We start from the raw sequence: 23,865 nt of genomic DNA on the forward strand, positions 1-23,865 counted from the left end.
AGACTCGACAGTATGCATATAACGATCGGGACAGCAATAAGACGAAGGAAACTACAAAATAATTCCTGTCAGTGAGGAAAGGGACAGTCACATTAACCATCAAGACGAAAACGAAATATGAAAAAGATTCATTAAAACTTGTGAAAGACTTCGCAAGGAACAACACGCGAAATTTTATAGGTTCTTCAAAACAGCCCATGGAATATCAGCTACGAAGTCGAAGTTTCTAGAAATTTGGGAGGTTGGCTCTAACCTATCAAGAAAACTGCAAGGAACTATCCAGCCGTTTCAAAGAACTACTTAACTGCCCAAAACCAACACAAATTTTTCCCAGCACGAGAATCTGAGGGCGTTAATAAAAATTCATTACCTTCGGATGAAGACGAAATTGCCAGACAGATTAAAAGACTCAAAAACAATAAATTATCGAAGGAAGACGGAATCATAGAAGAAATTCTCGGTTCTGCAGGCTGAAAAACAAAGAAAGAAACCACCAAAATCATGCAAGACGCTTGGAAAAGAGACAAAATTCCAGAAGATTGGAAAAATGCTTGATTGACCTGTTGAATCTAGAGCCACACCGAAGACATAAGAAAATTTGTAGCAAAAATTTAATCTGCACAGCTGTTGATTCCGAAAAAGTCCGCTGACTCAGATGACCGCTAATCACTCTAACAAATATTACAAGAAGGACGTCTAGATTTGAAAACATATGCAATCACAAAACAGACACTGGCAGATTCAGAGGCTAAGGTTAAATTAATTGAGAACTCTTAGGTCCTACCGAAATCAATGCGAGAGTAAAACGAGGAGACGGGCTATCTCCGTCCTTGAGAAAGTGAAACAAAAATGGCGCAAACAGAAATCAGTCCTCAAAACTGACCAACTAATCAGTTTAGGCAGAAGAAAGTTATCTGTAGATTGGCTAGCATTTGAAGACAGTTTATTTTTTTGACAGGAGCAGCAGAGCAAAAATGGGCACGAGTAAATGGTTTGGCGAGATCGTAACTGATCTGAAATTGGCATAACGTATTCCAGAATATGTACAAAACCACGAAAGCTTCAGGTCCAAAATTCAAAAAATGGTAGTTTGACCAAGAGGAAAACCCAAAGAAGACGACTGGGGCGACATGAGTTGAAAAGAGACAGGAAGCCAACAGGATAGGAATGAAAAAAATGTGGGCGCATAGGAAGGCAAATGACCACCTCTAAGTAGTCAGCTGGTCTAAATGGGCTTATTCGAAAACTATAAATATCTAATTAGTATATCTATTGAGTGATAACAAAGTGTTAGTGAGACTGAGGACTTGAACTGGAACCAATCAGACCACACCAGTTATTTTGACAAATGAACATCATGCTTGGAGGAGTACGGTGTGTAAGTAGGCTGTTTAGGTTTTTTTTATTGGTAAATGGGCTTATTCGAAAACTATAAATATCTAATTAGTATATCTATTGAGTGATAACAAAGTGTTAGTGAGACTGAGGACTTGAACTGGAACCAATCAGACCACACCAGTTATTTCGACAAATGAACATCATGCTTGGAGGAGTACGGTGTGTAAGTAGGCTGTTTAGGTTTTTTTTATTGGTAACGCCACGTAGCGCTCTGTATGAAAATCACTGGCTGTGCTGTGTGCAGTCTGTGGCTGGTTTGCATTATTGTTTGCTACCGTAGTATTGGGCAGCTGGATGTGAACAGCGCGCAGCGTTGCGCAGTTGGAGGTGAGCCGCCAGCAGTGGTGGATGTGGGGAGAGAAATGGCGGAGTTTTGAGAGCGGATGATGTGGACGTGTGCCCATCAGAGAGAGTAAATTTGTAATACTGGATATCATGAACTGATATATATATATATATATATATATCTATATATATATATATATATATATATATATATATATATATATATATATATAGACCTTTGAACACTATTAAGGTAAATACATTGTTTGTTTCCTACCAAAATCTTTCATTTGCTAACTATGCCTATCAGTAGTTAGTGCCTTCAGTAGTTAGAATCTTTTATTTAGCTGGCAGTAGTGGTGCTCGCTGTATTGCAGTAGTTCGAGTAACGAAGATTTTTGTGAGGTAAGTGATTCATGAAAGGTATAGGTTATTGTTAGTCAGGACCATTCTTTTGTAGGGATTTTTGAAAGTCAGATTGCGTTGCGCTAAAAATATTGTGTGTCAGTTTAAGCACAGTCATTTATAATTTTTCTAAGGGGACGTTTCATATGAAAAATTATAAATGACTGTGCTTGAACTGACACACAATATTTTTAGCGCAACGCAATCTGACTTTCAAAAATCCCTACAAAAGAATGGCCCTGACTAACAATAACCTATACCTTTCATGAATCACTTACCTCACATAAATCTTCGTTACTTGAACTACTGCAATACAGCGAGCGCCACTACTGCCAGCTAAATAAAAGATTTTAACTACTGAAGGCACTAACTACTGATAGGCATGGTTAGCAAATGAAAGATTTTGATAGAGAACAAACAATGTGTTTACCTTATTTACCTTAATAGTGTTCAAAAGTCATTATATATATCAGTTCATGATATCCAGTATTACAAATTTACTCTCTCTGATGGGCACACGTCCACATCATCCGCTCTCAAAACTCCGCCATTTCTCTCCCCACATCCACCACTGCTGGCGGCTCACCTCCAACTGCGCAACGCTACGCGCTGTTCACATCCAGCTGCCCAACACTACAATAGCAAACAACAATGCAAACCAGACTGCACACAGCACAGCCAGTGATTTTCATACAGAGCGCTACGTGGCGTTACCAATAACCTAAACACCCTACTCACAAGTGACATGCGACTGATGGGAGAAATGAAGTACGAAATAATGGCAAGTGTGTCTGTATTGGCTTGGTACGCAGAACAGAGAGTAGGCATTTCATACTCATCCTGTAAACTACGATGATTCGTTCAGCGAGATACTCTTTTTCTTGTTCACTGTTCTATGTGAATCCTGGGTACGGTATGAGACGGGGGTCACGAGGTCTTCCCTGTGGCTAGCATCTCCTGGATTTGCTGCATAGTCTTTCCCTTAGTCTCGGGCACCAGAAAGAAGACGAAGACGGCGCCAGCAGCGCACAGCCCGGCGTAGATCCAGTAGACGACGGCTGTGCCGAGGGCGCTCGACATGGGTTCGAAAGTCTTGGTGATGACGAAGACGAGCAGGTAGTTGGTGAAGACGGAGGCGGCGGACGCGATGCTCTTGGCCTCCGGGTTGAAGAGCTCGCCCATCATGAGCCAGGGCACGGGCCCCATGCCCAGCGAGAAGACGACGATGTAGACGCAGACGCAGACGAGCGGCAGCCAGCCGACGCCCTGCAGGGCGAGGTGGATGTGCAGGCCCAGCACCGCGAGCGCCACCGCCATCACCGCCGTGGACAGCAGCAACAGCGCGCGCCGCCCCAGCCGGTCCATCAGCAGAGACGACGCCAACGTCGCCGCCGCCATCACCACACCCACCACGATCGCCGCCGCTGACGGCGACAGCGAGCTGCCGGCCTCCTGCAACGCGGGGTAATGGACAAGTCTGTTAAGAAAAAGGCACTTCTTTCACATTATGAGTAGAGTTGTGAAACTACCATATGTGACTTGGCTAAATGGTTCAAATGACTATGAGCTCTGACGTCATCAGTCCGTATGTTACTGTAGACCGTCATAAGCAAGTGTAGACTACGGTAGTTTTCATAGTACCTTTACTCAGTTAAGATCATACCTGCATTACCTGTAAGTTTGAGGTGTTAGATACCTTACGGACGTAACCTCATAATGATTGCTTTCTTTACATGTGCCATCAGTGTCTTAATAGATTCCCCTAAAAACCGGAAGTGATGAACTGTCTAGAAACTGAGTGAGCATATACAGTACTTGCCATTAAAATTGCTACACCACGAAGATGACCTGCTACAGACACGAAATTTGACCGACAGGAAGAACATGCTGTGAAATGCAAATGATTATCTTTTCAGAGTGTTGACACAAGGTTGGCGCCGGTTGCGACACCTAAAACGTGCTGACATGAGGAAAGTTTCCAACCGATTTCTCATACACAAACAGCAGTTGACCGGCGTTGCCTGGTGAAACGTTGTTGTGATGCCTCGTATAAGGAGGAGAAATGCGTACCATCACGTTTCCGACTTTGATAAAGGTTGGATTGTAGCCTATCACGATTGCGGTTTATCGTATCGCGACACTGTTGCTCGCGTTGGACGAGATCCAATGACTGATAGCAGAACATGGAATCGGTGGGTTCACGAGGGTAATACGGAACGCCGTGCTGGATCCCAACGGCCTCCTATCACTAGCAGTTGAGATGACAGGCATCTTATCCGCATGGCTGTAACGGATCGTGCTGCCACGTCTCATTCCCTGAGTCAACGGATGGGGACGTTTGCGAGACAACAACCATCTGAACGAACAGTTCGACGACGTTTGCAGCAGCATGGACTATCAGCTCGGAGACCATGGCTGCGGTTACCCTTCACGCTGCATCACAGACAGGAGCGCCTGCGATGGTGTACTCAACGACGAACCTGGGTGTACGAATGGCAAAACGTCATATTTTCGGATGAATCTAGGTTCTGTTTACAGCATCATGATGGTCGCATCCGTGTTTGGCGATATCGCGGTGAACGCACATTGGAAGCACGTATTCGTCATCGCCATACTGGCGTATCACCCGGCGTGATGGTGTGGGGTGCCATTGGTTACACGTCTCGGTCACCTCTTGTTCCCATTGACGGCACTTTGAACAGTGGACGTTACATTTCAAATATGTTACAACACGTGGCTCTACCCTTCATTCGATCCCTGCGAAACCCTACACTTCAGCAGGATAATGCACGACCGCATGTTGCAGGTCCAGTACGGGCCTTTCTGGATACAGAAAATGTTCGACTGCTGCCATGGCCACCACATTCTTCAGATTTCTTACCAATTGAAAACGTCTGGTCAATGGTGGCCGAAGAACTGGCTTGTCACAATACGCCAGTCACTACTCTTGATGAACTGTGGTATCGTGTTGAAGCTGCATGGGCAGCTGTACCTGTAATTGCCATCCAAGCTCTGTTTCAGTTAATGCCCAGGCGTATCAAGGCCGTTACTACGGCCAGAGGTGCTTGTTCTGGGTACTGATTTCTCAGGATCTTTCCACCCAAATTGCTTGAAAATGTAATCACATGTCAGTTCTAGTATAATATTTTTGTCCAATAAATACCCGTTTATCATCTGCATTTTGTCTTGGTGTAGCAATTTTAATGGCCAGTAGTGTATCAAGAGCCAGGCAACCTACAGAACATATTTGTTCTACATAGTTATCCCCCTGTCTGTTACTTCAAGGTTAACAGTATTCATAATGAAACTGTCAATGTTTAATTCAGGTTCTATTCGAAAGTCGTTGATTTGTAATGCGAAACAGAGGAATGTTCTAGTAAAAATAAAGAACACAGTACATATTTATCAATTTCCTCAGGAAAATGGTAAAATATAAAAACTGCAATAACAAAATGTGTCAAATATTGCTTGAATACTTCGCCGAGCTTATACAAAACGTGTGTCTGTTTTTCACAAACAACTTTCGCATTTATCTATAATAACAGGAAACTCTTGCCTTTGATCATGATGAAGAACGTTCTGCTGAGTACAAAATAACGATAATTATACATAATTTCTTGTGTTTGTACATGTAAACTGTACTTGTATCGAAAGTAATTGCTTTGGTCGCATTAAAGGGCAGAAATTACGCGATCAAGTAATTTTTATTACTTAGAAAATGCAATTTGTTTTCTATTGACACTGGACTAACAGTGAATGATGTGCCGTTCTAATGATGTACAAAACAAAAGACCAAACAAGCAAAAAAACAAAGAGAAGTTGTCGGCTCCCAGTTTCTCTCTTTCATTTATTTTTCTTTCCCTACCGGTGCTACCAATACCACCGCTAGTCCTACCATTAACTACATTTATGTAGTGCACCATAATTACTGAACTGTACTTTTTTGGTAGAGCGCTACTGTAATTATCCTTAAAACACACACAACAATGGTGTAAAACTCTATGATATTTATGATTTTACCAACATGTTTTCGGCTTTTCCGACATCACCAGGTTCAAAGATAAATACAGTATGTTTGGCTCTGAAATTTCGTGGTGTCTTAAAACAGTGCACTGTAATTAGCGAGATAGCTCAATATTTTATGTACCAGATATTTTGTCTACATTCAATAGTTTTACACTACGTTATCATTAAAATATTATTATTTCTTTCCTTTTCAGAACAGTTATTCTGTTTTGTTATATAGTTCATTATTTAACGTGTCACATATTTTGTTTAAGTTCAATAATTTTGCGTATCATCTTCACTGAAATAATTCCTCTGCTTTTGAGTCCAAAATCAAACATTATGAACTGTCATTTTTGAAAACAAACTGCGATACTGTGTAATGCATTAGTTTAAAGCTTTTGAACCTATAAAATTCAACAACCACATATACTGTATTTATCTTTGTACCTGATGGGGGCCCAACAGCCGAAAACTGGTATGTACAACAATAAATGTTGTAGAATATTGCACCACTGTCGTGCCTGTTTCATTGATAATGTATAAAATGTTCTACCAGGAACCGACGGTACAGTGAATCAGTTCACTTCTTTTACTTATTTTCTTATTGTAGAAATAGTTCTCGGGTGAGGAGTCGTATGTCGTGGTGAAATTCCCCCAATGTTTCATCGACACAAGAGACTGGCTACAGATATGAGGGTCGTCCACAAAGTAAGTAGTTCCGAGCATGCGCGGCAGTTACTCTGACTCAAGGAGAAGACATGTACGCCATTTTCAGATCGCTGCTGCCGATGTGTGCTTTGTAGTGCTTCTTTATAATGTCAGCCGTAATTGAAAATTCCGCCGCGTGTGAAATCAGATGTTGTGGCGTAACAAGACAGCTACGCCACACTGAAGTAGCCGAAAGGCACGCGTAATCTCACGTAGGCTAGATAGAGGTCTGAAACAGGATACGTAATGAATGGTAGCAAGAAAAGTACGTAGCTGCTTTAATACTTAACTTTTAATCCTTCATGTGAATACAGCATTCCTTGATGATACAAGTGAGACTCTATCTTAAAATGGTTAATGGCGCCTTGCTAGGTCGTAGCCATTGACTTAGCTGAAGGCTATTCTAACTGTCTCTCGGCAAATGAGAGAAAGGCTTCGTCAGTGTAGTCGCTAGCAAAGTCGTCGTACAACTGGGGCGAGTGCTATTCCGTATCTCGAGACCTGCCTTGTGGTGGCGCTCGGTCTGCGATCACACAGTGGCGACACGCGGGTCCGACATGTACTAAATGGACCGCGGCCGATTTAAGCTACCACCTAGCAAGTGTGGTGTCTGGCGGTGACACCACATCAGATATGTGATTCGTTTTATAAATGCAGAGAAAGTTAAACCAAAGGAAATTCATCGGCAAATCTGCGAGGTTGACGAAAAAAATGCTATGAGTGATTCAATGGTTAGAAGATGGGCAGACTGTTCAGTGAAGGACGTGATCAAGTGCACGATGAAGAACGAAGTGGACGCCCGTCTGTGGTTTCTGATATACTGGTTCACACAATTGGAGAGAAGATTAAACACAACCTTAAGTTTACACTTAGTGCCCTTGATATGGAAGTTCCGCAAATCTCACGATCACTAATTCATGAAATTGGTACTGAAAATCTGAAGTTTCGAAAACTTTGCTCACGTTGGGTCCCCAAAATTCATATTGAACAACACAAAAAACAACGGATGGGCAATGCACTTCAGTTTTTGGCACGCTACAATGAAGAAGGCGATGGATGGTTTTCTTTCTCGGATAGTACGGGGGATGAAACTTGGGTATCGTACGTCACCACTGAAACAAAACGACAATCAGTGGAATCCCCAACGAATGTTAAGCCTAAGCAAATCTTGACCTCTCGAAAAGTCATATGCGCCGTTTTTCGGGACTGAAAAGGCATTTTGCTGATTGATTTCTTACCACGAGGCCAGTCAATGAATGCACACCGTTACTGCGAAACCATTAGGAAATTGCGCCCCGCACAATACACAGGCGGCACCCTTCTATGAAGAAGGCATATATGAACTAGTGTCACGCTATGACAAGTGCTACAAAATTTCGGAAGCTATGTAGAAAAGTAGTTTGAAGTTGTGGATTTTTGTACAATAAATTGAGCCGTGGTAAAAATAAAAAAAGAATAAATAAATAAATTGCTGTTTTGAAGAGCGCGCCGCAGCGCGTTGTGAGAAGCAGTCGCCCTCCGTTTCTGGCGGTGGCGCTGCTGTGGTAATCGCAGCTTTGGTGTCTCCCTCTGGTGGGAAAGCGGAAAGGTTGCCTGTTCACGTGCATTTAAGGGGCGCTATCAGCTCGGTGAGTCTTATTTTTCTGCTTCCTGTGTATTTTATTAGCATCATCAACCCTTTGTTTTATGTTTTAAGTTCCACAATTTTCCGCCATTTTACCTTTAAGTCACCGGTTTTATCGCCAACTTGTATCTTTTATTATTTATTATCTTCATCAAAAAAAAAAAACCTCGGAGAGTCAGTCAGTCAGTCTGAGGCAGTTGGTCAGCCAGGGCCGTCTGTCAGTCTGGGCCAGTGTGGTCAGTTGGTCAGCCAAGTTAGTCTGGGTCTGTCTCTCGTCCGCATTGGTGAGGCGGTTAGTGTCTGTTGGTCGTCCGGAGTGCTAGTATGTGTTAGGCCGCCAGTCTGCTCGAGTTTGCTCGGGAAATGGGCATTGGCAGTTGGATCGATCGGTTGGTCGGTCGCGCACTGGGACCCAAGATGAATTGTCCGCCTGGAGCGTCGGCGCATGTGAGGTCGCCATGTCAATCCAGTGGGCCGCGCCGTATAGCGAGGCGTAGAGGATTCACGGCCAACACGCGAAGCAACAGGAATCAACCCACGACATCGGTCTGGCCGGAGCGAGCTGTGGCGCTGTGAGACAGGAGATCGGCGCACCTTCCTGCGTCCGTTGAAGTGGCTGGCAGCGGATGGTTCGGGAGAGCGTTTTGGGGGTGCTGCGCCAGGTCTTTGCCAGAAACCGCAGTTATTAGAAGATAAGTGATTAGTGATATGTTGTTACAGTTACTTGTTAAATTCTACTTGTGTTCTTGATCAGTCTCTTGTCCCCAGGCTGCTCGTCTGTCTCTCGTCCGCATTTGTTAGGCAGTTAGTGTCTGTCTGTCTGCCTGTCGGTCTGCCGTACGTTAATAGCTGCCCCTGTCATGTTTGTCGGATTCGGTGTTAACGAATTTATAGAATTAAGGTAAAGGCCGAATTCCTGAAATATGTTTTTATCTTGCCTATCATCTTGCGAGGCGGTATATGTGTAACGTAGAGCATGTTGTACTCTTTGTGCAAGTCTGAATTTCATGGGGTTTTATTTAAATAGTCATTTTTATAAAGTTGCCACCCTTCCACCGTAATATCCCTTTTAAAACCAAATTGCACTTTTGATGGCAAATAATTTATTAGTGTGAGTGTTTGTACCGTTTCTATCCCTCTTACGGGGTGCATAGTGAATGTGTTTGTGTGAGTTGTTAAAATTTTTAGTTTAACGTAATCTGGTGTGTTGCAGATTTGCTCCAGTGTAGTTTTTCAGAGTTCGTTGTGAGCGGTCGTGACTACGGCCGTGTTGAAAGAGGGCGGAAGCTTCTCAGCCCGAAGGCTCCTACCGAAAAACAAAAATTCTGCCTCTGAATAATTGTAACTTGATTTAGACGGTCCTTCTGACTGTAATTTTAAATCTGTTTTTGAAAAGGCTGTTAGGAATAAAATTCACTTTTGTTAAAGACAATTTTATTTTCCTTCAGTTACTTCCTGGAAACTACTTCCACGCTCGCCTAGTGTGATTAAATGTGTTAATGTTCTTGGTGAATCGCTAGTAAATAAAGTAAATTCTTTAAGAAAAGATTTTGAAAATTAAAATTCACGGTTCATAAATATTTTTTCTGTACCTATACACGTTTGTTTTATATAACCAAATGGAACTTACTTTGTGGACCAAGCGTGAACGAATGCAGTGCGTCTCCTGTTTGCACCCACATTTATTTTCATGTGCGTGACTTCGCGACGGCAGTGTAGTACTGTGGCGTGAGCTTGAGAGGAGCGGGCTCACCTTGAAGATGGTGGAGGTGTAGAAGACGACGGCGTTGATGCCGCTGAGCTGCTGGATGGCCATGAGGCCGAGCGACAGCAGCAGTCCCCTCCTGGCGGCCGGGCTGCGCAGCACGTCACGCACCGACGCCTTGCGTCGCGACGACTCGTCCACCTGAGCAGCCGCACACACCACATATTGCAACCTGCACGTCATTGTATAGCCTTGTGCGCTACATTTACCGAAGTACTGGGTGGACAAGAACTCCGCAGCTTGTCCTTTATGTGGTTGGTTGAATGATTCGGGGGAGGGGACCAAACAGCGAGATCATCGGTCGCATCGGATTTGGAAGGATGGGGAAGGAATTCGGCCGTGCCGTTTCAGAGGAACCATCCTGGCATTTGCCTGAAGTGGTTTAGGGAAATCACGGGATGGCCGGAGACGGGGGTTTGAACCGTCGTCCTCTCGAATGCGAGTCCAGTGTGCTAACCACCGCGCCACCTCGCTCTGTCCTTTAGGTGGAATACCGCTTACATGTAATTGTGCAGCCGAGTACGTGTGATGTTTTAATTCTCGTTTTTACTGTTTCTGTCAATCGACCCACCCTGATATTTACAGTTTCATTCGTATTTGAGATGAGTATCAAGGGACTCACATCCGGCTAAGTAGTGTCTGCCCACGTTCTGTGCCAAAAACTCAAAAGAAAACCAATAATAGATAAGCATTCTTCTAGCAGAATTTTGTGCAACTCCAAAATAGCGAAATGGGCAGAGTGCTCTTACTGAAATTTTTAATTGCATCGTTATCTTAAAAACTTCTTCTGGATAAAAGTACTGTTTCGCCACCCATCTATCAATTGAAGTATTGGAGATAATAATTTACCGTTCTAAAATGTTCTGATAAAAACGGAATAGTCCTTTTTAGCTTAATATTGCTACACTCCTATGATATGGATTACTGTCTTGTTGCGGGAAGATGCCAATAAGAAATCGCAGGCCCTCTATTCGTTGCAGAGTTCTGGTTCGGGTGGTATGGACAGTTTTGAACGAGCGTGAAGTTCAGACGTTGAGGAGCTATATGTTACGGAGTTCATGTGAGCCGCCTAGAACGCTTTCAGCGACAGTAGCTTCTGAAGCTTTAGTTCATACATTTTACGTATTGCATCGTGTTCCTCTGCTGTCGTATACGTGACGTTTTAAAAGCTAAGGGACAGTGAGAGAATGTGGAACAACTATTAAAATCTTTAAGAAAAAAAAATGGAAACCTGGGTGTACAAAAGTTAGGCACAACTGATGTGACAGACCAAATTAATATTTAATAGCTTGAATACAAAGTACTAATGTTCCACAATAACATTTATCAGTTCGTTATCAACCGGCTCCCGGCTTCTTAGGTAATCCTCAGATATCTGACGATGGGCTACGAAGCGAACTAATAAATATCATTGTGGGAGATTAATACTTTGTATTCAGGTTGTTAATATGTCAATGTTCCTCCAAGGCCCGACAGAATATTCCATAAAAATTAATATTTTTTTAGAAATAGGTGGAAGGTCGTCGAAGTAGCACGGACATGGCGTAAGTGTCAATGAAATTTCGTGTTTGTTTCTCACAATAAAGGAAGTCAAATGCCTAATAGTTTCGTAGAATTTTTCAAATTGTTACATAATAACTGATGATGATCGAAGTAGAGAGGATATAAAATGTAGACTGGCAATGGTAAGGAAAGTGTTTCTGAAGAAGAAAAATTTGTTAACATCGAGTATAGATTTAAATGTCAGGAAGTCGTTTCTGAAAGTATTTGTATGGAGTGTAGCCATGTATGGAAGTGAAACATGTACGATAAATAGTTTGGACAAGAAGAGAATAGAAGCTTTCGAAATGTGGTGTTGCAGAAGAATGCTGAAGATTAGATGGGTAGATCACATAACTAATGAGGAGGTATTGAATAGAATTGGGGAGAAGAGGAGTTTGTGGCACAACGTGACTAGGAGGGATCGGTTGGTAGGACTTGTTCTGAGGCATCAAGGGATTACCAATTTAGTATTTGAGAGCAGCGTGGAGGGTAAAAATCGTAGAGGGAGACCAAGAAACGAATACACTAAGCAGATTCAGAAGGATGTAGGCTGCAGTATGTACTGGGAGATGAAGAAGCTTGCACAGGATAGAGTAGCATGGAGAACTGCATCTAACCAGTCTCAGGACTGAAGACCACAACAACAACACATTGTAATATTGTGTCATTACGAAATTCTTTGTTTTAAATAATTTATTGATGACGTAAAGTCGAAGTGGTTGAAGGTTGCTATGGAATGTGGTCGTTTACGTTTTTGCGGATATCAGGAGATAGTTTCGTTGAGGCTGTATTTCCCCTGTCGATTAACCATCGAAAGCAGCTGCAGAACCTCAGGTCCCACTAGCTGCTTCCTCTCTGTACTGCACCCATGACATATCAAGGGAGTCCTACAATCGCCCACCGCAAAACGCAGGATCAGAAACCTGCAACCACGATTGTCACAGAATCGACGGAGGCGCGGTTGAGACACTAAGCTCGAAACGAGAGGACGACGATCAATTTTTGGAACGATGCTGCAAAATTGTGAACTCTGCACTCTGCGAGCGAGGGCAGCAGTCTTCACCACCTGCGCCAGCGTACCAACGAACGATGGGCTCAGAAACCAAGCAACAGACCTCTTTGGTGCAGACGTAAGCCACAACTGGCGGACATCTGCACTCTGCATCCTCGACTGCCGCAGGCAGGGCCTCCTCCACATCTAGGATGAGGTCCCCCGGCGCACTGGATTTCTTTCCAGCCCTGGACGGTATTTCCCTGAGAGGCTGCATAACTCCTTAGGTTATTTGCATGGCTGTGTTCGATAACATCAGTGTTCTCGATATTCTTGTAGTTGACGTGCAGCTGATGTTCGGTAGAGCACTTGGAAACATTTAAAGTAAACTACCCCATCGTTAGTAGATTATTTCTACACGCCAGAGAGGTAAACAAGATAATCATAATGGTACAGATAAGACCTGAGAACTTAGATGAGAGAATTCAGAAACTCTGTGGTGCCCACTTCCAGACATCCATTGTGAGAGTCGGCCGAAGTGGCCGTGCGGTTAAAGGCGCTGCAGTCTGGAACCGCAAGACCGCTACGGTCGCAGGTTTGAATCCTGCCTCGGGCATGGATGTTTGTGATCTCCTTAGGTTAGTTAGGTTTAACTAGTTATAAGTTCTAGGGGACTAATGACCTCAGCAGTTGAGTCCCATAGTGCTCAGAGCCATTTGAACCATTTGAACCATTATGAGAAGTTCGTACTGGCAAACGAAAATTTCTATTGAATCTCGAAAGTATACTGCTTTTATTCTTCTGGGCAGAAGTTACCAACTCACTGTTATGCCATTTGGACTAAATATCAGTGAAGGTGTATTTATATCTGCGCTAGACATTGTACTTGGACGAGTTACCTTGTATGTGGACAGCCTATTGATCGATACCGAAACATGGGCGGAACATCTCGATCTGCTTGAAAAAGTAGTTGCGAAATTTTTAGAGTATGCAGTAACAGTAGATTCGCCAGAAGTCAACTGAAGTTCCTAGGACATATAATTTCTCCGGACGGTATTATGCCGAATCCTAAGGAAATGAGTAATATCGAAGTGTGTCCCTATCCTAAAAAAAAAAAGGAATTAAAATCTTTCATGGGATTAGCTTCATTTTTCGACGATTTTGCCTAATCAATTAATCAGCTAAGAATGTTTATTACACTTATTACGAAAGAACATCATGTGGAAACGGATGCGTGAGTGCAGTCAAGCGTTTGACAAAATCCGAGACGCTTTAGTTAACGCCTAATTATCCGAAACTTGAACAGGATTTTTACATTGCCACTGATTCTTCCGAAACAGGCCTAGGCGCTACGCTTTTCCAAATGGATGATCCACTCGGTATGAATACCATTAAGATTATTGGATTCGCAAGCAGAACCATCTCTAAATGTGAAAGGGCATACTGTACCACAGAGTTAGAGATACTAGTTGTGGTATGTGCGCTTAAAAATATTAGATATTTTGTCTATGGAAAACGAGTAACCATATTTTGTGACCATAAAGCTTTGTGTTATATTTTAACGGGAAGAATGTTTCACTCAAGATTAACCAGATGGGTCTTGTTACTTCAAGAATATAACATTTCAATGCAATATGTAAAAGGTAAAGACAACGGTGAATCTGATGCTCTATCTCGTTTGCCTAGCAGGCAGGATAATGAAGCATTTGAGGAACAGACTTTAGATTTCAAAGTAATGAATCTGTCTATTGCATTTTGTGAGAAACAAATTTCAAAGTTGTGTCACAACATGTTGCAGGTGCAAGAACAAGATGCTTATTGGAAACTTATTCGAGATGTAATCAGCCAAGGAGCTACGAATCATTCGAGTAGTCTATATACTTTACAATCTAATATATTATTTCGAAGAAAAACTCATGCTGAACCATGCAAAGTATGCGTTCCAAAGGAACAACTGGAATCTTTACTGTGGTATACACATCTGAAGTGGGGACACTTTGGATCTTTAAAATGTGAAGCCAAGTTAGCCTAATATTGCTACCATCCCAATTTAGAACGCTTGGCTAGTAACATTCTAAGGAAATGTAAGATTTGCCAGAAAACTAAACCCATCAACTATTGCCGAAAAATTGAATTACATCCAATCATACGACACCAACCTTTAACATTGGTATCATGTGATATGTGTGGAACATGTCCTACTGCTCGTGGAAGATTTCAGTATATTCTGGCATTCTACCATATTTTTTCGAAGTATGTGAAATTGTATCCTTTGAGGAATCTAAATGTGTGTCCTGTGTTAAAGAAATTTGTCAATGATTTCATAACAGAGTTTGGAAAACCGAAGATGATATTGACAGACAATGCTGCCTATTACACCAGCAGAATCTGGATGGCGACTATGAAGGAATACAATATTAACTATATATATATCACGTTATTATCTCCGTGGGAATCCAATCGGAAGATTGTTCTGCGAATTAAATCGATTCCTACGTACATATACCAGAATCAACATTAAAATTGGATCGAGTGGTTATCAGAATTTGAAAGGATTTATAACGACTTGCCTCATACTTCTACAGGATATTCGCCTAACCAAGTGATGTATGGGAAGGATCATTCTCAAGACCGGTTAAAGGGATGGCCACAAATTGAAAATGACAATCTCACTAAGGAGGAGATCTCGAAGAAAGTTTACTTACATCTTCAACATTACGCTCAATTACGGAAGACAAAATTCGATAAAAATGTGAAGAAGGTAATAACCTATGCTGTTGGAGAAGAAATATTGTTGAGAAACCATCCAAAGGCATCAATAAAGAACACCTTAAATAAGAAATGGCAGTATTTATATACTGCACCATACAGAATAATACAAATTCCCCAAGAAGGAAGTTATGTACTTGCTAACTGTGATTATGATGTGATAAAAGTTTTACTCCACCACACAGAGATAAAAAAATATTATCAATGAGAAGATATGTACCGTTTATGAAGAGAAAACAAAGGAAAAGAGAATGAGAAGAATTTTTCCTAACCGGAGACTGAGCCCCGTGATGAGCTAAAAGATGTGTTATTTTGTTCTTTGTTTTATATAAACGCTACTGGCCATTAAAATTGTTACATCAAGTAAAAATGCAGATGATAAACGGGTATTCATTGGACAAATATATTATACTAGAACTGACATGTGATTACATTTTCAAGCAATTTGTGTGCATAGATCCTGAGAAATCAGTACCCTGAACAACTACCTCTGGCCGTAATAACGGCCTTGATAGCCTGGGCATTGAGCCAAAGCTTGGATGGCGTGTACAGGTACAGCTGCCCATGCAGTTTCAACACGCTACCACAGTTCATCAAGAGTAGTGACTGGCGTATTGTGACGAGCCAGTTGCTCAGCCACCATTGACCAGACGTTTTCAGTTGGTGAGAGATCTGGAAAATGTGCTGGCCAGGGCAGCAGTCGAACATTTTCTGTATCCAGAAAGGCCCGTACAGGACCTGCAACATGCGGTAGTGCATTATCCTGCTGAAATGTAGGGTTTCGCAGTGATCGAATGCAGGGTAGAGCCACGGGTCGTAACACATCTGAAATGTAGCGTCCACTGTTCAAAGTGCGAACAAGAGGTGACCAAGAAGTGTAGCCAGTGGCACTTCATGCCATCACGCCGGGTGATACGCCAGTATGTCGATGACGAATACACGCTTCCAAGGTGCGTTCAGCGCGATTTCGCCAAACACGGATGCGACCATCATGATGCTGCAGACAGAACCTGGATTCATCCGAAAAAATGACGTTTTACCATTCGATCACCCAGGTTCGTCGTTGAGTACACCATCGCAGGCGCTCCTGTCTGTGATGCAGCGTCAAGGGTAACCGCAGCCATGGTCTCCGAGCTGATAGTCCATGCTGCTGCAAACGTCGTCGAACTGTTCGTGCAGATGGTTGTTGTCTTGCAAACGTCCCTATCTGTTGACTCAGGGATCGAGACGTGGCTGCACGATCCGATACAGCCAAGCGGATAAGACGCCTGGCATCTCGACTGCTAGTGATACGTGGCCGTTGGGATCCAGCACGGCGTTCCGTATAACCCTTTTGAACCCACCAAATCCATATTCTGCTAACAGTCATTCGATACCGACCAACACGAGCAGCAATGTCGCAATACGATAAACCCCATTCGCGATAGGCTACAATCCGACCTTAATCAAAGTCGGAAGCGTGATGGTAGGCATTTCTCCTCCTTACACGTGGTATCACAAAAACGTTTCACCCGGCAACGGCGGTCAACTGCTGTTTGTGTATGAGAAATCGGTGGGAAACTTTCCTCATGTCAACACGTTGTAGACGTCGCTACCGGCGCCAAGCTTGTGTGATTGCTCTGAAAAGCTATTGATTTGCATATCACAGCATCTTCTTCCTGTCGGTTAAATTTCGCGTCTGTAGCACATCATCTTCGTGGTGTAGCAATTTTAATGCTCAGTAGTGTAGTTTACTGTCAAGGATTAGTGACAGACATTTTTCTCTGTTACTGAGAGGAATGGAATGGTGATAGTAAGAGAAGTGGAATCGTCGAGTGGAGCGGCCAAATAAGATTGTTTGACTTGCCACCTTGAAGTTTCCGTGAATCACTCCATCCAACCAGTAGATTCACTTAACGTGACATGGGGAATGGTGTTGGCAGGCTGGACTCGCATGCGGGAGAACGACAATTCAAATCCATGTCCGGCCATACACACGAAGATTTTCCGTGATTTTCCAAAATCGCTTCAGGAAAATTCCGGGATGGCACAGCTGATTTCCTTCGCACTCTTGGGACAATCCGAGCTTGTGCTCGGTCTCTAACGACCTAACGACCCCGTTATGAGCCAGACGTTTAACTATCCGTCGTACTTTTAATGTGGCAAGAGAAATCTGTAGCGTTTAGTGGCAATCTAGGCAGGTTATATATGAATACTTTTGTATTTTACATTTAACTTTCTCCCCTTAAAGATAATGGAATGCTAGTTTCTGACTTATTATAGAGTCAGAGACTTTTCGGCTAGACACCAAGTGAGCTGATAATGGGGAAGCGAGAATACCAATTAGCAATATTTCGTAGGGACGTTTGCCTTACAACTAATGGAGAAGTCTCGATTAGCTTGAACCAGTAAGCCGAATTTATTTTTAACTTAATTTTGGAATGGGATACAGGTTAATTGGTATATGTGCAGTTATTTTTGTGTGTGGTATCTTCATATAAGCACACATTTGTCGGTAGTTTTTTTTCTGCATCGAACAGTCTTCCTACAAACACATCACAAATTTGACGACCTGATGTATCCTGCATGGTCGTACTGCACCACTCAGTACAGCACCTGTCAGTATAGCCTAACCTTTTTGCTTCCGTGCATCTACACTTCAACACCTGGCCCGCTACCCAGGGGAAAATAAACATTAAAGGCTTCCTCTTGCCACGTAAACTAGGAGGTACTAACCAACACAAAAACATTTGACTGATAATGGCTATAATTATAATTATTAATCTGCAAATGAAGTAAACAGTAATGTAATGTTCGGTACACCGTCCTCAGTCACCTTTAGAAATACCTGCACTTACAGCTGTTACACCCTATATCTCATGGAAAAAATGTGAAAACTAGTCTATCTGTAAGTGTATCTGTTTATTTGCGTATGAAGTGAGGGCGATTACTGTTTACGCTACTGTAGTTGTAGATACAAAAGGCGACCTGCAGAGGCGTAGAAATGTGTGTGTAAACACGTCACCTCGGCCTGCAGCAGCGCTATCTCGTCGCGATAGTCGTACTGGGCGCCCCGCAGCCGCAGCAGCGCGCGCACCGCGTCGCGGCGCCGGCCCTTCGTCAGCAGGTGCGACGGCGTCTCCGGCATGAAGAAGAAGGCCACGCAGAACACCACCACCGGCGCCAGGCACGCCCCCGCCAGAGCGTGGTACGGCGCTGCCGCCCCCACGCAGTACGTGTACAGCACACCTGTCGGCAGCGCCCGCTAGAGTACTTGCAGCCCCTTCGTTAACACCACATGGGTCTGTAAAAAGCTCACCATACAAAATGATAGTCTGATTGTTAAGGAGAACTGCTCGTGAAAAATGACTAAATATTTGAAAAAATTATGCTCTTCAGAAAAGAGTATTTCATGTCGATTACCAAAATATGTAGTTCATGGACACTTTCATTTTCCATATTTTCGTATATTTAGTTTGAACTGAAGTTGTACCGGTGACACGCCACTTTGGCTTTTTAACCCTTTCGCGAGCCGTGGGAAACGCTTCCCACTACAATGAACTCGCTCCTAGTCCCGTGGGATTCACAGTTACCGGCTCTATACGGTGCTACCACCTAGTGAACAGTATAGGGTACTACTTCCAATGGAAGTTCCCGCCGTTTTTGCTGTACCTTCGGGCAGAGGCATTGTATAGCTGAGTGGTGCTCTGTAGAGGAACCTTTCAGTGCTGTTTGCGTGACATTTTGTGATTTTTTCCTCAAAGCTATAGTATTTACCCAAACGTATGAAAAACGTAAAATTGGAACGAGGGGAATACCAGTTTGAAACAAAAGGAGCCATTACTGCAGTAAAATGGATGGATAACCGTCCAGTCACTTTCCTGTCCTCAATTCATGACCCACGAGAACAGCCACAGTGAAAAGGAAAAACAAGGATGTTACTAGTACAGAGATTTCTTGTCCTGAAGTTGTGGCAGAATACAACAAAATAATGGGTGGTGTCGATAAGTTTGATCAATTACGAGAAAGGTATGCTATTGGCAGACGTTCTGTAAAATGGTGGCACAGAATATTTTATTTCCTGGTGGACGTTGCTGCAGTGAAAGTTTTATCCTGTGGAAAATAAGTAAAAGAGAAAGTGGACAGCATGATCAGGTCACATACAGGATCCATCTAGCCAGACAATTGATCGCTGGCTTCTCATCCCAAAAAAGGCTTGGACAAAAACCTGTCCTGGCAAAAAGGGGTAAAGTACCTGAAGATTTTCGTCATGTGGCTGTAGGGGAGCATCAACCCATTTTAGGAGAAACCTACTGGACGTGCCGTCATTGTAGCACCAAAGCTGTGGAAAAGAGCACTCGCTGTGTTTGTACATGTTGTCAAATACCACTTTGCATAGACCCATGTTTCAGAAAATTTCATGGAAAGTAATTGCGAACAATCACTGTAACAAGAGAAGTAAATTTATCAAATAAATATGACATATATTGAAAAAATTGTTCTTGTCATTTAACTCCAAGGAAGGGCAGTGGGAAGTATACTTCCCATCTTGTTGTGTGACCTCACTTTCACAGTTGGAGCAAATTGATATTCTGTATGATCTGCTCTCCATTCACTAAAAAAAAAAAAAAAAAAAAAAAAAAAAACTGCTCAATAATTTTGCCCACGAAAGGGTTAAAATGCGTCATGATATGTGATGTATTCTTCTTTGCCTTACTTTTTTGAGCTTTCAGATGTGGACCATAATCCAGTTCGAAGCAACATCGAATAATACAAAACAGTTGGTTCAACAGTCATGTGCAGAAATTGGGTGTACTGGCATACAATACCCTCACAAGCTTACCGTGCTATTATAGCGGCAACTAAGCATAAATAAAGAAATATGACAAATTAAATCTTCTTAGGAGATAACTCGACGGTCTCTCACAGAATCCCGATAAAAAGCGTCAACAGCTGCATAGGGAAGCGAAAACAAGAAACTGTATCTGTCGGCTGACACTGTTGGAGATAGGTGTAATGGATTCAATAAAAACTTTAAAATATGATATAATTTCTAGAATTCACGTTCAGAAAAAATTAGATATACAGGCTGAAAGGAATATGGTTTCTGCTGTAACAGTAATTGATTGGCTGTGAATAAACGAATCTTTTACCAAGGAGACTAGGATAAATAAAAGAACGAAGGGAAAGGTGTGGAGGGTAAAGAAACACTTGACCAAGAGGAATATGAAGCTTGAATATTCTTAATTTGCATACTGGTAGGCTAATCAGATTGTAAATCTTTTGAGATTTTCTGAAAACCTTAATTTTGTCACTCCGGTACACTTTTCTCCTAAATGACTGAAGTTAAATTCCCTATAATTGGCACATATAATTAGAAGGAACTTCTAAACATCCCTTGCCTATTATTTTCAGAAAATTCTAAGATATGATGATGATGAGTGTCATTAGTTATCTTATTTATTAAATATATTTCTCATAGTAAATTATTTTTCACAGATTGGCTTCAGCCTTTACTAAATATTGTTGTCAACATCACGTTATAACAGATAACTTCCTAATTTTCTCAGAAGTGATTTGACTAACAACCCTGACTGTTTGTAAAATTTTGAGCTACTTCTGATTTATATATCAGTGATACTGTCAGGGGAAGAAAATGCTAAAAACGCAGCACGTTCAGGAACGGGCCCCATTAAAAGAGCACACTAATCCCTTTGGAAAGCTGTAAATCGTGTAGGACTTTTGCCAAACACTCATATGAGCCTCCACTAATGAGTCAAGCCATCGTATTGGAGTGGTGTGTATGTACCAATCACTGGTAAGGAATAAATTCAGTAAGACGTGTTGACGTTGAGGCATGACAGAATGGCAGTAACGAGCTATCGTTTTTGAGCGTGCCCATGACCACGACGTGAGAGAGTTGCCTGACTTCTTGCTGTATCAATGGAGACAGTGCAACGTGTCTACAAAGAATGGTGTTACAAAGAATGGTGTTCCTCTTGCAGTCAAATCCTAACCTACAAGAACCAGCCACGAGTGTCGTGCTTTGTCAATGACAGTTGTTTTTGCATCCCACTGGAATTACTAGTGTCAGCGAGTAGCAGGTCCTACTCAACCAGTTTCCTAGTGATCATTGCAGCTGGAACCATATCTAGTAGGCATCTGGAGTCGGGTATCTTTCGATCGTCCATACATCTGTGTGTCATCAGCGGTACAAATAAGAAAGAGGCACATTACATGACTTAGTTCCTTGTACAGTTCGAAAACACTCTAAGAAACTAATGAGGCTGATTAATAAAAAAGCAGATGAAAATTTTAAAGAAAACTTGTAAAATGTTGACTTGGATGAGTTTGCAATGAACCTAATATTAACTTTAAGTTCAACATATTTCTGAAAGCAGTTTTTGTAAAAAAGCAATTAAATGTAGTAATGCAAACATTAAAGAAACATTGGAGCACTATAGATACTAGAGTTATTTCACAACGAAGAAAGGACTTGTACAAAATAGCGAAACAAGTAAGGCCCCCAAAAAATTGTAGCCTATCGCGATTGCGGTTTATTGTATCGCGACATTGTGCTCGCATTGGTCGAGATTCAATGACTGTTAGCAGAATATAGAATCTGTGGGTTCAGGAGGGCAACACGGAACGCCGTGCTGCATCCCAACGGCCTCATATCATTAGCAGTCGAGAAGATAGGCATCTTATCCGCATGGCTGTAACGAATCGTGCAGCCACGTGTCGATCCCTGAGTCAACAGATGGCGACGTTTGAAAGACAACCATCTGCACGAACAGTTCGACAACGTTTGCAGCAGTATGGACTGTCAGCTCGGAGACCACGCTGCGGTTACCCTTGACGCTGCATCACAGACAGGGGCGCCTGCGATGGTGTACCTGGGTGCACGAATAGCAGAACGTCATATTTTGGGATGAATTCAGGTTCTGTTTACAGCATCATGATGGTCGCATCCATGTTTGGTTACATCACGGTGAACGCACATTGGAAGCGTGAATTCGTCATCGCCATACTGGCGTATTACTCGGCGTGATGGTATGGGGTGCCACTGGTTACACATCTCGGTCACCTCTTGTTCGCACTGGCGGCAGTTTGAACAGTGGACGTTACATTTCAGATGTGTTACGACCCGTGGGTCTACCCTGCATTCGCTCCCTGCAAAACACTACATTTCAGCAGGATAATGCACGATCGCATGTTGTAGGTCCTGTACGGGCCTTTCTGGATACAGAAAATGTTCGATTGCTGCCCTGGCCAGCACATTCTTCAGATCTCTCATCAATTGAAAACGACTGGTCAATGGTGGCCGAGCAACTGGCTCCTCATAATACGCCAGTCACTACTCTTGATGAACTGCGATATCGTGTTGAAGCTGCATGGGCAGCTGTACCTGTACACGCCATCCAAGCTCTGTTTGACCCAATGCCCAGGCGTATCGAGGCCGTTATTACGGCCAGAGGTGGTTGTTCTAGGTACTGATTTCTCAGGACGTCAGTTGTAGTATAATATATTTGTCCAATGAATACCCGTTTAGCATCTGCATTTCTTCTTGGTGTAGCTATTGTAATGACAAGTAGTGCAGAAGTACTAATGCAACTGAACTTACCTATGGTGATCATGAGCTGGAAGAAAGAGCCGAGCGTGCCGCGCACCGAGCTGTGCGCGATCTCTGCGATGTAGACCGGGGCGACGGCGCTGATGCCGCCGACGGCGAGCCCCGCCAGCAGGCGCGCGCAGTAGAGCGCCGCGGCGCCGCCCGCCGCCAGGATGACCACCCAGGAGGCGGCCAGCGGCAGCGCCAGCCCCAGGAGAGCGGGGCGACGGCCCACCACCTGCGCCACGCGGCCCGCGGGCAGCGAGCCCACCATCGAGCCCACGGCCAGCAGCGACCTGCACGCACCCGAGCACCATTTGTCTCGATTCACGTCCTACCTCCAGTTGAGGCACCACGAATTCCATCGTCACCAAACCTTCCACGAAGTCCAAGGACACCACTGACCTGCTTGTTGAAAGCGAAGCACCTTGTTACAAGTTGAGCCTCGATTTACATCGCACCTCCAGTGGTCGCACTTGTCTGGAATCTCAGAACAGCAGAGCACCTCACTACACCACCGGGCTCAATTCGTATGTGACCTTCAGTGATGGTTTCAGTCGCTGTGGAACGTTCCGTGGCGTCTAAGGACAGTAGCGACCGGCTCACACGAGTACACTTCATTGCACCCTCACCCTCAATACATACGCCGCATCCAGTTGAGATATCATGGATCCCATTGCCACCAAACCTTCAATGAAAGAGAGCAGTGACACGCCGTACGCCCTCTTTCTCAGTTCACATCCCACATCCTGTTGACACATCGTAGATCCCATCGCCAT

The 23,865-nt window shown here is 43.2% G+C and overlaps 1 protein-coding gene across 1 annotated transcript; it reads right to left on the reverse strand.

The window, feature by feature from the left end:
- Positions 1–2,876: 2,876 nt before the first annotated feature.
- LOC124606064 (facilitated trehalose transporter Tret1-2 homolog) lies at positions 2,877–23,865 on the reverse strand. The gene is made up of 5 exons (XM_047138026.1): positions 23,719–23,865; positions 23,099–23,297; positions 18,500–18,723; positions 10,182–10,334; positions 2,877–3,540 (listed from the first exon to the last, which is right to left on the reverse strand). Exons 1-5 carry the CDS (start codon positions 23,863–23,865, stop codon positions 3,016–3,018), a joined length of 1,248 nt encoding a protein of 415 aa, XP_046993982.1. The 3' UTR covers positions 2,877–3,015.

This window comes from Schistocerca americana, chromosome 3, assembly GCF_021461395.2.
Source record: "Schistocerca americana isolate TAMUIC-IGC-003095 chromosome 3, iqSchAmer2.1, whole genome shotgun sequence".
In the NCBI taxonomy this organism is placed as follows: domain Eukaryota; kingdom Metazoa; phylum Arthropoda; class Insecta; order Orthoptera; family Acrididae; genus Schistocerca; species Schistocerca americana.

Excerpts from the sequence above, each read along its gene's own strand:
- LOC124606064 (XM_047138026.1), bottom strand. The coding sequence starts at position 23,865 with ATGGCGATGGGATCTACGATGTGTCAACAGGATGTGGGATGTGAACTG. Across the intron at positions 23,298-23,718 it reads ATGCGGCGTATGTATTGAGG|GGGCTGGCGCTGCCGCTGGC; the intron begins GTGAGGGTGCAA and ends CCCGCTCTCCTG. Across the intron at positions 18,724-23,098 it reads CCAGCTCATGATCACCATAG|GTGTGCTGTACACGTACTGC; the intron begins GTAAGTTCAGTT and ends CGCTGCCGACAG.